The sequence below is a fragment of the Muscardinus avellanarius genome (assembly GCF_963383645.1).
Source record: "Muscardinus avellanarius genome assembly, chromosome: 3".
Classification (NCBI taxonomy): Eukaryota; Metazoa; Chordata; class Mammalia; order Rodentia; family Gliridae; genus Muscardinus; species Muscardinus avellanarius.
In genome coordinates this window covers 45,316,807-45,329,903 of record NC_137788.1, presented here as the reverse complement: position 1 = coordinate 45,329,903, position 13,097 = coordinate 45,316,807, and the positions used below count along the sequence as shown (strand labels likewise).

Sequence of the window (13,097 nt, the reverse complement as noted above, 5' to 3'; positions counted from 1 at the left end):
CTCGCCCAGGCAAGCCCCCAGCCCTCTGGCTTCAGTGCCTATGTCAAAGCTGAGAAAGCCCAGACCGACCCCGTCTCTAGCCCAGGCCTCACTCCCCAGCCCCAGGCCCTGTGTCCTGCACTCCAGGGTGGCTGCCATCCCAGCACTGGTGCTTGGCCTCCACGGGCGTTATACCCCAGGGCCAGGCACAGCCCACATGACAAATGAACAGACGGGTTTGCAAAACAAAGGGAAGAAGCAGAGGACAGAGCAAGCTGGTCAGGAGCAGGGAAGCGTGGGAGGAGAGGTGTCGCCCCACGCATGGACCACCCACCTAGGCCAGATCATGTCACTGAGTCACTATCTTGTCTCCTCGTCGTCTTCCTCATCGTCTTCCTCCTCCTCCTCTTCCTCTTCCTCCTCCAAACGGCCACGGTCCTTGGAAACGTCACCAAATTCAAAGTTGCCTTCGATGTCCAAGACCTGCAGGTTCTTCAGCCTCCGGAAGGCACTTTCCACCACAGAGCCCACGGCCAGCTTGTTGAACCTGGGTGGCCATCCCCGGGGTCAGAACAGGAGCCTGCATCTGGGGTCCCATGCCTCCCCACCCCGAAGGCAGAGAGGAGGGAGCGGGCCCTCCTAGAGATGGCACGGCAGGCCAAAAAGGCGGGAGCTGACAAGCAGGTGCATGGAGGGAAGTGCCAGCTGTTCAGGGCAAGAACCACGTGGGAGCAGGGAATGGCACCAGGCTGGCCATCAGAAAGCCAGGGGAAGTCTCCCTCTGCACACACTCACTGCCTTTTGGGAGTGGCAGGCACGGAGCCATCTCTCTCCCTAGCCTCTGGCACTAGCCCCAAAGCTGGGCTGGCACACAAGCAGACAGGTGGAGCTGGGGACACCCTCAGCTGTGGGAAGGCAGAGCCTGCATGCTGACCTCCGCCCCCCTGAGCACAGGTCACATCACCCTTGTGTCACCAGCCCAGGGCTCTGCCGTCCTCTGCTCTTTTCTGATCTGCACTTGGGGTTGGAGTATGGGAGGTGCTAGGAAGAACTGCACAGGCTCTGGATGGAAGGGCCATATTCTCCAGGAGCTCTGGATCTTTTCAAACCCCCATCCCCATCCCTAGAGCACAGAGAGAACCAGGGTTTGAGGCCCAGGCCCAGCTTGGCTGGCTATGGACACAGCAGTCACTGTGCTCTCGGGACCTTAAGATTTTTCAGCAATAAACTGGGAAGACGCTCTGTGGGGTCCCTCCCTGCCACACTAACATCAGTAATACCTGTGTGGGACTGCTTTTTAAAATTTCCGAAGCCCATTTACAAACCTATGAACCGCAGTAGGCCTGGCCAGGACTGTCACCAAGTTGAGAGCACAGAGGCTTGTGGGGTCCCATGAGGTACCCAGGGTCCCACACCAGTCAGTGGCAGAGCCTGTCTCCGCACACTGACCTCTGTTCCCATGGGTGGGCCCGAGGGGTGCATTCGGGCTGCGGGGCCTTCCTACCTGAGAAAGATCCCCTTGAGGTTGGGCGTGGCATCGAAGGCACCCGCGGGCACGGTGCTAATCTTGTTGTTCTGCAGGTACAGGTACTCGAGCGACGTGGGGAGCCCCTGAGGGATCTCTGTGAGCTGGTTGCCAGCAATGTCCAGCAGCTGCAGAGGTGACCAGGGAGGTCAGTGACTCCTCCTATGCAAAGCACTTAATAGCCATGCGTTCCCACCAAATCCCCAGCTCATCTCAACCTAATGATAACCCTGTGGAGGAGAGGGGTCTGTGAATATGCCCATTTTCCATGGGGAAACAGAAGCTCAGGGAGGTTAAGTAATCTGTCCAAGGTCCCACAGCCTGCAAGAGGCTGAAGCCTGGTATGCCCGACTCCAAACTCCTGCCCTCACTGACGTAGGGGTCCTATTCGGCCTCTTCTGCCCTCACACCTGGAATCGCAGTCATAACACAGATGTTCAGGTGTCACAGTCCTTCCTTTTTCCTTCCTGGGCACAGGGCAGAGCAGACCTCAGAGGCCACTGCTGAGTCTGGCCTGGGCCCCAGGGCCACAGGGAGCTGTGGAATCTGGGCAAGAGCATGAGAGGCCACGTGTCACAGTCCTACCTGTAACTCCCATCAGGCTAAAGACCTAAGGTGGGCAGAGGCCAGGGACCCTCCAGCCTTTGAACCCCACCCACTGGATGGTGCACAGGTGGGGCTGCCCACTTATAGACCTCAGGAGCCACAGGTGCAGGGGCCAGGAACAAGGACATAGGCAGCACAAGAGCCAGGCCCAGGCTGGCAACGTGGAGCCAGCAGCCAGGGAAGCGGGGATGGGTTTGCAGGAGGCTGGGCACGCGCTGACTCTGTGGCTGCATCACTGCCCCGCAGGAGGTCAGGGCACCTTTGCCAGACATACCCACCCATGCAGCCATGGGCAGGACTCTGTGTCCTCTCACCCTAAGAGGCTGGGCTCAGGGCCAGGAAACTGGGAGCCAGGAATCCCAGACCTCCAGGTGAGTCGGCATCCAGCTTCCAGAGGAACACAAGCTTCATGCACCTTAGGGAACCTCCCGGGCACCTCCCTGCCCACAGGGCTCCCTGCTTCCCACTGGTCCCACAGCACTTGGTGCCCTGCCCGCCACTTTACTTTAGCCACCTCTTCGTGTAGTCCTAATGTCCTTGTGCCCTTGGGTGCAGGGGACAGAGACACTGGGACACTGTCTCTGCCCTCAGGAAGCCAGAATGGTAGCAGAGGTGGACCCCCAAACCTGACAAGGACAAGCCAGTGGGATTGGCTGAGATGTGTGCGACCGGGCCGGGGCCTCGGTGGGAAGCTCCCCAGGCTGGGCTCGGAGGCAGCACCACAGCTGCAGGAGGGAGGTCCACAGACATCCGGCCTAACACCAGGCCTGGGGGCTCCTGGCCTCCCCACCATGGCAGAGTGGAAGGGCTTCCTACAGCAGGCGGCACCTGAGCTGAGTCCTAGGCACGTGCTTTGGAAGGGCAGTGGCCTCTACCTTTCTTACTCCCCAGGGGTTCCCCAGTTCTGTTCTGGAACTGTGCCTGGCACATGCCCAGGGATGGATCTAGGCTTGTGGAATGAATGAATGAATGAATGAATAAAAGAGTAGGTACCACCGGTGAGGCACGTGGGATGGGTGCTTTCAGTAGAGGGGCCAGTGTGCACTGGGCACAGGGCAGAGCAGGCCTCAGAGGCCACTGCTGAGTCTGGCCTGGGCCCCAGGGCCACAGGGAGCTGTGGAATCTGGGCAAGAGCATGAGAGGCCACGTGTTTTTCCACATGGAGCGCCGGGCGGCAGGCTCCTGGGAAGCCAGGCCCAGGCAAGAAGTGGGGCGGCCTGGCCTGGGATGTAGGCGTAAGGGCCAGGAGGAAGGTGTGGTGGCTGCTGGGGGCCGGCAGCGAGGGGAAGGCGATCCCAGGGCAGCTTACTGTTTCCCTGGGTGGATGCTGCCTGTCCTGTCCCTTTAGCCAGTTAAAAATGCAGCGGGAAGCTGGGTGTGGTGGCAGAGGCCTACAATCCCAGTACTTGGGAGGCTGAGACAGGAGGAGCACAGGTTCAAAGCCAGCCTCAGATCCTTAGTGAGGCTCTCAGCAACTTAACGAGATCCTGTTTCCAAATAAGAAAAAAAATTGGTCTCAGGCTGTAGCTTAAGAGGTCCTCAGTTCAACCCCTAGCAAGGGCGGGCAAGGGAGGAGTAAATAAGTAGCTGTGGAGGAGCCGGTGGGCGGACCTGCAGAGCAAGCTCCTGAGGAGCAGCCCCAAGGGTTGCCCAGGGCTGGATCCTGGTCCCTGCCACTCAGCAGGGTGGTCTGGGCAAGATGAGACCCCAGGTGGCCTGCCATCCCTCCCTATCAGTGACCGTGAGCACCCACGCAGCAGAACTAAATGCCTGCCACTTATTCTCACTCAAGGGCAGGCAAGGAACAGTAGAGCTGGGGCCTGGAGAACAAAGAAAAACAAAACAGGAGGGCCTCCCAAGGACCCAGCTTTTGACCCTGAGAAAGAGTGGGGGGCAGTGCAAGCCCTCTTGACATTCAGAGGAGAGGCACAGCAAAGCAGAGCGAGCCTCAGGGAGGTGGGCTGTGAAGGGTGGCTCTGGTAGGGGGCCAGGGGCTGCAACAGGCCACCAGCAAGCCATTGTGGCCACTGGCAGAACCCCCCCTCCTCTCCAGTGAATTTCCTTTCACCCACGCGCACTGAATTGGGAGGTTTCACTTGTTACCCAAGGAGGCTCAGTTCCATTGCCCAGACATCCCTGCCTGACTCAGATCATGTTGCCACAGCAGCCAATGATCTGGCCCTCTGCAGGTGGGTGAGGTCAGCCAGGGCATACCCCTGCTGCCCCACCCCAGGGCTCTGCCTTCTCCAAGCACCTACTCCTGTACTGGCAGGCCGCTGAACCTGACTGTCCCATGCCACCTGAACCTCCGCAGTTGTCCTGACCTGTGGCCCCTACCTGTACCCATAGCCCCCTGTTGCCACAACCCCTGAGCCTGTATCTGCCTGCAGTGAGTTTAGCCTGCCCATAGCAGACAGACACTTTGACACCTGCTCTTGGGCTGGGCTGATGGGGCAAGCCATTTGAGATCCCCTCAGGCCTAGCCTCTGCCCACCTGGCCGCCCCAGCGGACACGTGAAGGAGGTGAATTAGTTCATCCTGGCTATACCAGAGGACCCTCCTCACTGCCAGCCCTCACCCAGTCCCGGTACAGCAGTGGGCTACCCAGATGTAGCACCGCCCAGCACGGCCCAGCCTCCCTCACCTGCAGACTGGCGAGGTCCGCCCAAGCGCGGGGCCCCAGGGCCCGGCTGCGCAGTCGGTTTCCGGTGAGGAAGAGCTCGCGCAGCTGGGCCATGCCCGCCAGCGCCCCGCGCGCCAGGGCGGCCAGCTCGTTGCGCTTGACCTTGAGCACGTGCACGTTGCGGGGCAGGCCGGGCGGCAGCGTGTGCAGGCGGTTGCCTGACAGGTCGAGCGCGCGCAGCAGGCGCAGCTTGCGGAAGGCGTCGCGGTGCACCTGCGGGCTGGTGATGCGGTTGTAGCTGAGGTTGAGCTCCTCCAGGAAGTAGGTGGTGGCGAAGTCTTCGCGGCCGATGCCGGTAATCTGGTTGTGCAGGATCATGAGCGTGCGCACGCGGCGGGGCAGGCCGCTGGGCACGCGCTCCAGGGCGTTGTTGTACAGGTGCACCGTGTGCAGCCGCTTGAGGCCCTGGAAGGCCAGCGGGTGGATGCCGTCCGCCTGCAGTTGGTTGCTGTGCAGCAGCAGGTACTCCAGGCTGCGAATAGGGGTCAGCACGTCGGCGTCCACGCTGCGGATGACGTTCTTCTCCAGGTGCAGCAAGACCAGGCTGCGTGGCAGCCCAGCTGGGACCCGTGACAGGTTGTTGCTGGACAGATCCAGATACTCCAGGCTGGAGAGCTTCCTGGGGACGGTGGGAATCAGGACGCTTGGCAGGAGCCCACATCTGCTTTTTCCCACTATCTTTGGGGGCCTCCGGATGGGAAGGAAGAGGCACTGTTCCTGACATTTGGGAGTTTATTTGAAGGTTGCTGTTGACCCTTATGATAGCTTTTGGGGCTAACCTGTCCCCGCCCACGGTAGACTTCTATGAAATTTTACGTGTTCATATGAATGAAAATATCTTTGCCAGGAGTGGTGGCGCACACTTGTAATCCCAGCATTTGGGAGGCTGAGACAGGAAGATGGCAGTTCTTGGACAGCCTCAGCTATTTAGTAAGGCTCTTTGCAACTCAATGAAACCCTGTTTCAAAATAAAGAATTAAAAAAAGGGCTGGGAAGCTGGGCATGGTGGCACAGGCTTATAATCACAGAATTCGGGAGGCTGAGACAGGAGGATCACGGTTTGCAGACAGACTAGCTACTTCGCAAGGCCCTTTGCAACTCAGTGAGACCCTGTTTCAAAAATAAAGACTAAAAATATGGTGGGGGGTGTAGCTCAGAGGTACAATGCCCCTGGTTTCATCTCCAGTACCACAAAAAGAAAATAAAAATGTGGCTCATAGGTAGAAATGTCCCTGGGTTCCATCCCCAATACCAAATTATATGTGTGTGTGTGTGTGTGTGTGTGTGTGTGTGTGTGTATCATTCTTCACCAAGAACACTCAAATTTGTGTCTGGTATCAAGGAGCCACCCTCCTTCAATACTTCCTGGCTCCCTGCCCTTACCTCTACACTCAGACTGTTCTTGGGGACAGCACTTCAACAGAGGCACAGCCTCAAGATCTTTTTCCAGGGAAGGTGGCCCAGGGAGGTGGGTGAGGATGCCGTAGCAGGGCTGGGGGCGGGCCCTGGAGGAGCTTGCGGGTACAGGCGGTGCTGCTGAGGGTGCAGGGAGGGACCCACCAGAAGGTCTCGTTGTCCAGGCCCTCGTCCGTCAGGTAGTTGTTCTGCAGGTATAGCTCACGCAGGTTGCTCAGCTCGCTGAAGGCCCCGGGCGGGATCTTTTCCAGCTTGTTGTTCTGGGGGTGGAGAGACAGGACGAGCATGTGGAGGGGGGAGGCAGGGGCAAGACAGGGCAGAGGGTGAGGTATAGGAAGAGGGCCTCTGGCCTGGAGCACCAGGTGCGTGCTGACAGCCCCTCACGTGACCTGCTCTGGAGGTCAGGTGGCCTGGTGTCTTCCTGCTGCCTACAGGACCGCGATCTGCCCTGTGACCACAGCCTTATGCGGCAGCACTGTGCCCGTGTGGGCCAGTGCTTCCCCTGCAGGTCCCCGCTCTCATGCCCAGGGTCATGGGGTCTGTACACCCCTCCCTGCTCGCTCCCCTCCCACCTTGAGGTGCAGCTTGTACAGGGCGGGCGGCAGGTGCTTGGGCACGTGGCGCAGGAAGTTGCTGGACAGGATGAGGATCTCAACGTTGCTGGAGCCGTTGAACATGTTGTCCGGGAGCCCAGCGTCCGCCAGCTTGTTGTTGTGCAGGTACACGGACCTGGAGGGGAGGCTTGGTCCTCACCCCAGCCAGGCTCCCCCCGCACCTAGGCCTGCTCCCCGGGGTGCTCCCGTCTTAACCCAAGGGTGCAGAGTTAAAGAGCCTCAGACCTCACCTACACAGTGGAGGGACCAGGGACCAGAGGGTGAGCACCCACCGGAAACCACCCTATAAGTTAGTGGCAGAAATAGGATTCCTACCTCCGCAAAGCAGCTCCAGTGCAGGGTGGGTCTGCCTGCTGGAAGATATTCCCCTCTCCCTGTCCCCTCAATTCCTGCACACATAGTTCTATGACCTGGCCTCTTGCACAGAGTCCTCCTCAAACCCGTACTCTCCGCCTTCTACATCCTGAGGTCCCCAGACCTGGGTGTCCCGCCAGGCTGAGCACAGAGCCTTGTCACCCCACTGTAGGGCAAGCCCCTCTCAGGCCGGTTTGTGCCCCACAGGGTCGGGGCTGCTCCACCCTGCCCCTTCTCCCCTGCCAAGCCCAGGAAAGTCCCTCTGACCTCAAATTTGGCTTCTGGCCAAAGGTGAGCCCATAGATCTTGGTGAGATAGTTGGCAGCAAAGTCCACGCTGATGAGGGCATTTGGCAGAAACCGGGGTGCCAACGTCAGCTGGAAAGGAAAGAGTTGGGCAGAAAAACCAAGGAAGGGCAGAGGCCAGTTCTGGGCCACGGCCAGTCACTCTGCAGGGCCCCTCGCGTGTCTCTTCCCTGCTGCCAGGGCCATGTCTCTAAAGTGGGAACTGTTCGACTCCTCAAGGGAGCAAAAAACAAACGCCTCTGGCAAGACCCAGTGTGTAGGGTGTCCAGCCCTCCCCCCCCCCCCGCCTGTCCTCCTGGCTCATCCCGGGGGCGGGGGGGGGGCAAATGAGCCCGGGGACGTCCAGGTGAGGGGCAGCACTGGGTCAGAGACACTGGTGTGGGTGAGGGAGCAGGGCCTGGAAGACTCCTGGTTTGTGGCTCGCACTGGTGGTGCCCTGCTGGCTGGAGATGCCCTTTGCCCAGATGGCAAAATGGATGGTTAGGATGAGGCTGCGGCAGTAGCAACCCGACTTCCATCAGACACCTCTGGGTACGGAAGCAAGATCACCATCCCCAGGGCCGGGTGGAAAGGGCTGGGATGCGGTGGAGTCAGCGCGAGTCAGCCTGGGAGGCGGCGGGGCCTCCAGAGAGTAAAGGGGCTGTGCCCTGGGGTACACTGAATATCACTGTGAGCTTCACGCACTCACGCTGCCCCTTGTGTGTGCCACACCCCAGCCCTCTTTATTTATTTATTTATTTGTTTGTTTGTTTGTTTTGTGGCACTGAGAGTGGAACCAGGGGTCTTCTAACTCCAGCTACACCCCATCCTTATTTTATTTTTTAGCAGGGCCTCACTAAGTTGCTAAGAGGCTCACTCAATTGCTGAGGCTGACTTCAAACCTGCAATCCTCTTGTCTCAGTCTCCCAAGTACTGAGATTACAGGTGTGCACCTCCATGCCCAGCTATTTATTTAGTTTTTGAAACAGGGTCTTGCTAAGTTATCGCATGCTGCCCTCAGCGGGTGATCCTCCTATCTCAGCCTCCCACGTACTGTGATGATAAGCATGCACCACCATGCTTGCCTCCCCATTTTTTGGATTGTTTTTAAATGGAGTTTCACTATTTCACCTCTGGAGTCAAGTGATCCTCCCGCCTCAGCCTCCCTAGTGCTGGGACTATGAGCATGTGCCACCTCACCTGGCTGCCGTCCCTTCTACTGCAGCGTTCTGCCAGGACCCATGGCTGGAATATGACTACCCTTCATTACCACGCCCAAATGCCATCTCCTCCAGGAAGTCCTCCAAGCACCCCTGCAGTGGGTCTCTGTCTCCTCTACATTCCTTAGAGGCCTGGGCCTGTCTTCTCCTTCTACTACCACTACTACTACTACTACTACTACTACTACTACTACTACTACTGCTACTATTGCTACTACTACTACTTCTTTTTCTTCTCCTCTTCCTCCTCCTCCTCCTCCTCCTCCTCCTCCTCCTCCTCCTCCTCCTCCTCCTCCTCCTCCTTCTTCTTTTTTCAGTACCGGGGATGGAACCCAGGGACATTCTACCTCCAAGCTATATCCCCGGTCCTATTTTTTAGTCTTTTTCTTTTTGTCACAGGGTCTCCCTGAGTCGTGAAGGGCCTCCCTACACAGTGAGTCTGTGTGCAAACTGTGATCCTCTGGTCTCCGCCTCCAGAACTAGAGCTGGGGGTGTGGGGGTGTAGCTGGGAGATAGAATGCCCCTGGGTTCCATCCCCAGTACTGCAAATAATTAATTAATTAATTTAAAAAAAAACATGATGAAGAGGCTGGGCGTGGTGGCGCACACTTGTAATCCCCGCGCTTAGGAGGCGGAGACGGGAGGATCGCGCAGGTTCAAAGCCAGCCGTGCTGGCTTAAGAGACCCTGTTTCCAAATAAAAAAAAGGAAAGTATAAAAATAGGTCTGGAAGTGTAGCCCAGAGGTAGAAGGGTTTTCAGGAACCCCAGTACCACAAAAAAAAAAAAAAAAAAAAAAAAAAAAAACATGATGAAGAGATGAAAATGCTTATTTCCGCCTCCCCAAATGCCGGGATTACAAGTGTGCGCCCCCAGCCCTATTTTTTATTCTTTATTTTGAAACAAGGTCTCACTAAGTTGCAGAGAGCCTCACTAAGCAGCTGAGGCTGGCTTCCAACCTGCGCGATCTTCCTGTCTCAGCCTCCCGAAGGCTGGGATTGCAAGCGTGCGCTGCCACGCCCGGCTGGCCCGTCTTCACTGTCTCACACTTCGATGCTAGGACGAGGTCTGTGTCTCCCTCCCCCCCTCCTGGGGTCATGTCCGAGCAGCAGGGCAGGCAGCACCCGCCCCACCCCTGCGCCCTCCGTGGCCCTCACCTTGTTATTGGCCAGGTACAGGTAGTTGAGGCTGGTCAGATGCTCAAATGCCTCCTCCGGGAGCCCTTCAAAGGACAGGTCAGAGCCCTGGATGAAGGAGATGCTGCAGGGGAGCACACGAGCCGCCCCGCCGGCCGGGCCAGGGAGGCCAGGGAGGCCAGGGGTGCAGGCCCCTCCTGTCAGTCCAGCAGGCCGCCCGGTCCTGTTCTCTTTCTCCTCGCTCACACGCCAAGCGCAGGAGCAAGCAACTAAGGGTCTGCTGAGGGACTGAGTGACCTAGCCTGACCCTTCCAGCTAGGAAGGAGTGCTCCCCGGGGCCCCTGGGGGATGGCCACAGGTGTCAGAACCCTTCTTCAAACCCAGCCCCGTCCACAGGCAGTGGGCTGAGCTGGGACTGGGCCCATGATGAGCAGGGCCCGGGCCTCTGGGCCTCCCACCACCTGGCCTGCCCCGCCTCCTCTGATAGATGTCATCTTGCTGGGAGTCTAGCCAGGGCGGCCCTTCTCCAGCCCTGAGGCGGCCTCTCACACTCAGTTCTGAGCTCCAGGACCCCTGGATGCTGGGACTCGCCCAAGTTTCTACTGAAAGGGAACAGTTACATAAACTGTGGAGCATCCCTCCATGGAATACCCCGCTGAGTGGGGTAAAATGATGGCGGGGAAGAGCTTTAGCAACAAGAGAAATGTTGGAGTGCATTGCAGAAGGAGTGAGACAAAGCAGGTTATTATATCCATAGCATGAGTTCAGCTATGGATTTAAAACACCAAGAAAAACGACTGGGATGGATTGTAATGGTAATCACACGACTATATAAGCTCACTAAAACTCATCAGAATATAACCCTGAGCTGAGTAAATCTTTTGGTATATAAATCAGGCTTCAACCAAACTGCTTTTTTTTAATTGAAAAGAAATATATCAAAATGTCAATAGTAACTGAGCATGTTGGCACAAGCTTGTAATCCCAGCACCGAGTGGCTGAAACAGGAGGACCACAGGTTCGCTACCAGCCTCACCTACCTATTGAGGCCTTCCACAACTTAGTGAGACCCTGTCTCAAAATAAAGAATAAAATAGGGCTGGGGGTGTAGCTCAGAGGTAGAATCCCCCTGAGTTCAATCCCCAGTAACCCTCTCCACACACACATGTTAATAGTGATTCATTCAAGAGGCAGAATTATGAGAGGCCTTTTCTATTTTCTGTATATGTGTGTGTGTGTGTGTATGTGTGTGTGTGTGTGTGTGTGTGTGTGAGAGAGAGAGAGAGAGACAGAGAAAGAGAGAGAGAGAGAGAGAGAGAGAGAGAGAGAGAGAGAGAGAGGGAGATATCAGAAAAAAATGAAGTCTGAGGATTCTACAGCTCTTTGACTCTTAAGGTTTCCCTGTGCATTGAGGAGTCCTAGGCAAGGTGGGGGGGGGGAATCTTAGCTGTCCCAGATACACCCAAGGTTGCTTTGGGGCAACATCGGGGACCCCTGGAGCATGTGGAGCCTGTCCTCACACAGCCTTGCTACCAGCCCAGCCCTGCTCTTTCCCACCCCCGGGGTCTGTAGGGCCAGCCTCCCCAGGATCCCAGCTCTGGTGAGCCTCACCTCTGGAAGTCAGCCGGTTGTTCTGTAGGTTAAGGGTCTCTAGCCGCTGCAGCCGGGAGAGCTCCTCTGGGTAGATCTTCTCCAGCTGATTGTTCTGGGAGTGAGGAGGCAGCATCAGCCTGGGATGGGGGTGCCCCAGCTCCTGCGCCCCAGTCCTAGGCACTCCTCTCGGGCACCTGCCTCACGATTCTCCCCATGGCAGAAGACCTTGGGTGCTGGCATCCTCCTTCAAGGAGCCCACACATGGACACCCACAGGCAGTTCACACTTGGCAGGCTGCCCGTCCCCAGACTTGCCCCTGATGGTTTCCACTGGTGACAGGCATCCACAACTATTCTCCAAGTAGAAACCTCTTACTCCCCTTGGAACACTTTAAAACCTGGACCAGTTCCCACCTCCTCCTGAAGCCTTCCCAGCTTTCAATGGAGCTGGCGTAGGAGCCTGCTCAGGCCTGTTTCCATTTGATTTCTCTGTTTGGGTCTCTGCCTTGCCCACAGGCTGTGAGCACCGCAGGGCAGGGCATGTCCATGTCCTCCCTGTGTCCAGCACCCCACACAGTACCAGAGCCCTAGAGCAGGGACCCTAAATTACAGTCTGTGTGTGAGTGAGGTGAACCCACAGTAAGAGCCTTCCTCAACACCCTGGCCCAGGCTCCCACGGCTGCCAGCCCAAACACACCATGTGACCATGTGGGGGTCACTTTCCCTCTGTGAGCCTAATCTCCCCTGGAAGTGGGTGTGACCATCCCCTGAAGGGCTGTTGGGCCACACCGGCCATCCCTGTCCAGTGCACCTGAGTCCACCGGATCGGAAGGCCATGCCCACTTCTCATGGTTCTGTGTCCCCGAGTACTCTCACTGGGTCTCCTCGGCCGATTCTCCTGGCCCCGTGCAGGTGCCTGCAGGGTCTGCTGCTGGGCAGGCTTGTGCACTGTGAGGCAGAGCCTGACTGTGTGCTGCACCTCCACCTCTGGCTTGGGCTGCAATACCTACGGCTCCCTGGTTGAGGCTCCAGGAGCAGCGTCTCTCGGGTGGCCAGGACTCTGATCTGCCACGAGTCCGATCTGCCCTGGTACCCTGAATCTGGGAATGGGGAGCTGTGTGTGCCGGGGGTTCTGGGAGGGGGCAACCCTTGGGAATCGCAACATCAGCCTCACCTGCAGGGACAGATGGTTGGTGTGTTCAGGCAGGTCCCCGGGGAACTCACGCAGGTCGATGCCACCGCAGTCCACAACACCCTCCTGGGAGCAGGCACATTCTCGGGGGCAGTCGATGGCTGCAGGGCCAGGCACTGGCTCCTCAGGGCTCAGGACCAGCACGGGCTCCTCCTCTACAAACTCATTCTCCTCAGGGCTCAGACTCCGGGTGCCACTCCGGCTAGCCACTGGGGGCTTCACGGCGAGTGCGGGTCCCGGGTGCAGCTGTGGTTGCAACAGCAGCAGGAGCAGCAGCGCTCTGCTCCGGGCCATGGTGCCTGTGGAGCGGGCTGAGTGAGGCCCACGGGCACCATGGCTGGCGTAACCCCTCGCCTACACTGCCACGGAGGCCCTCTCCTGGACAAGGCAAAGCCCACCTGACCCCATCTAGGGACCCAGTCCTCCTACTCACTGCTGGCCCCCTCCTCCCCCATCAGGGCTGCATGTCCAGGCACAAGGGGCAGGGGTGAGCTAAAG

At 58.0% G+C, this 13,097-nt stretch overlaps 1 protein-coding gene across 1 annotated transcript; it reads right to left on the bottom strand.

Annotated features, from left to right (window-relative positions):
• Positions 1-339: 339 nt before the first annotated feature.
• On the bottom strand, positions 340-12,893 carry PODN (podocan; the record flags this gene model as incomplete). The annotated part of the gene is made up of 9 exons (XM_080691017.1): positions 340-526; positions 1,484-1,632; positions 4,755-5,412; positions 6,354-6,469; positions 6,782-6,938; positions 7,445-7,554; positions 9,837-9,901; positions 11,427-11,520; positions 12,582-12,893. 9 exons carry the CDS (start codon positions 12,891-12,893, stop codon positions 340-342), a joined length of 1,848 nt encoding a protein of 615 aa, XP_080547143.1.
• Between the last annotated feature and the right edge of the window lie 204 nt (positions 12,894-13,097).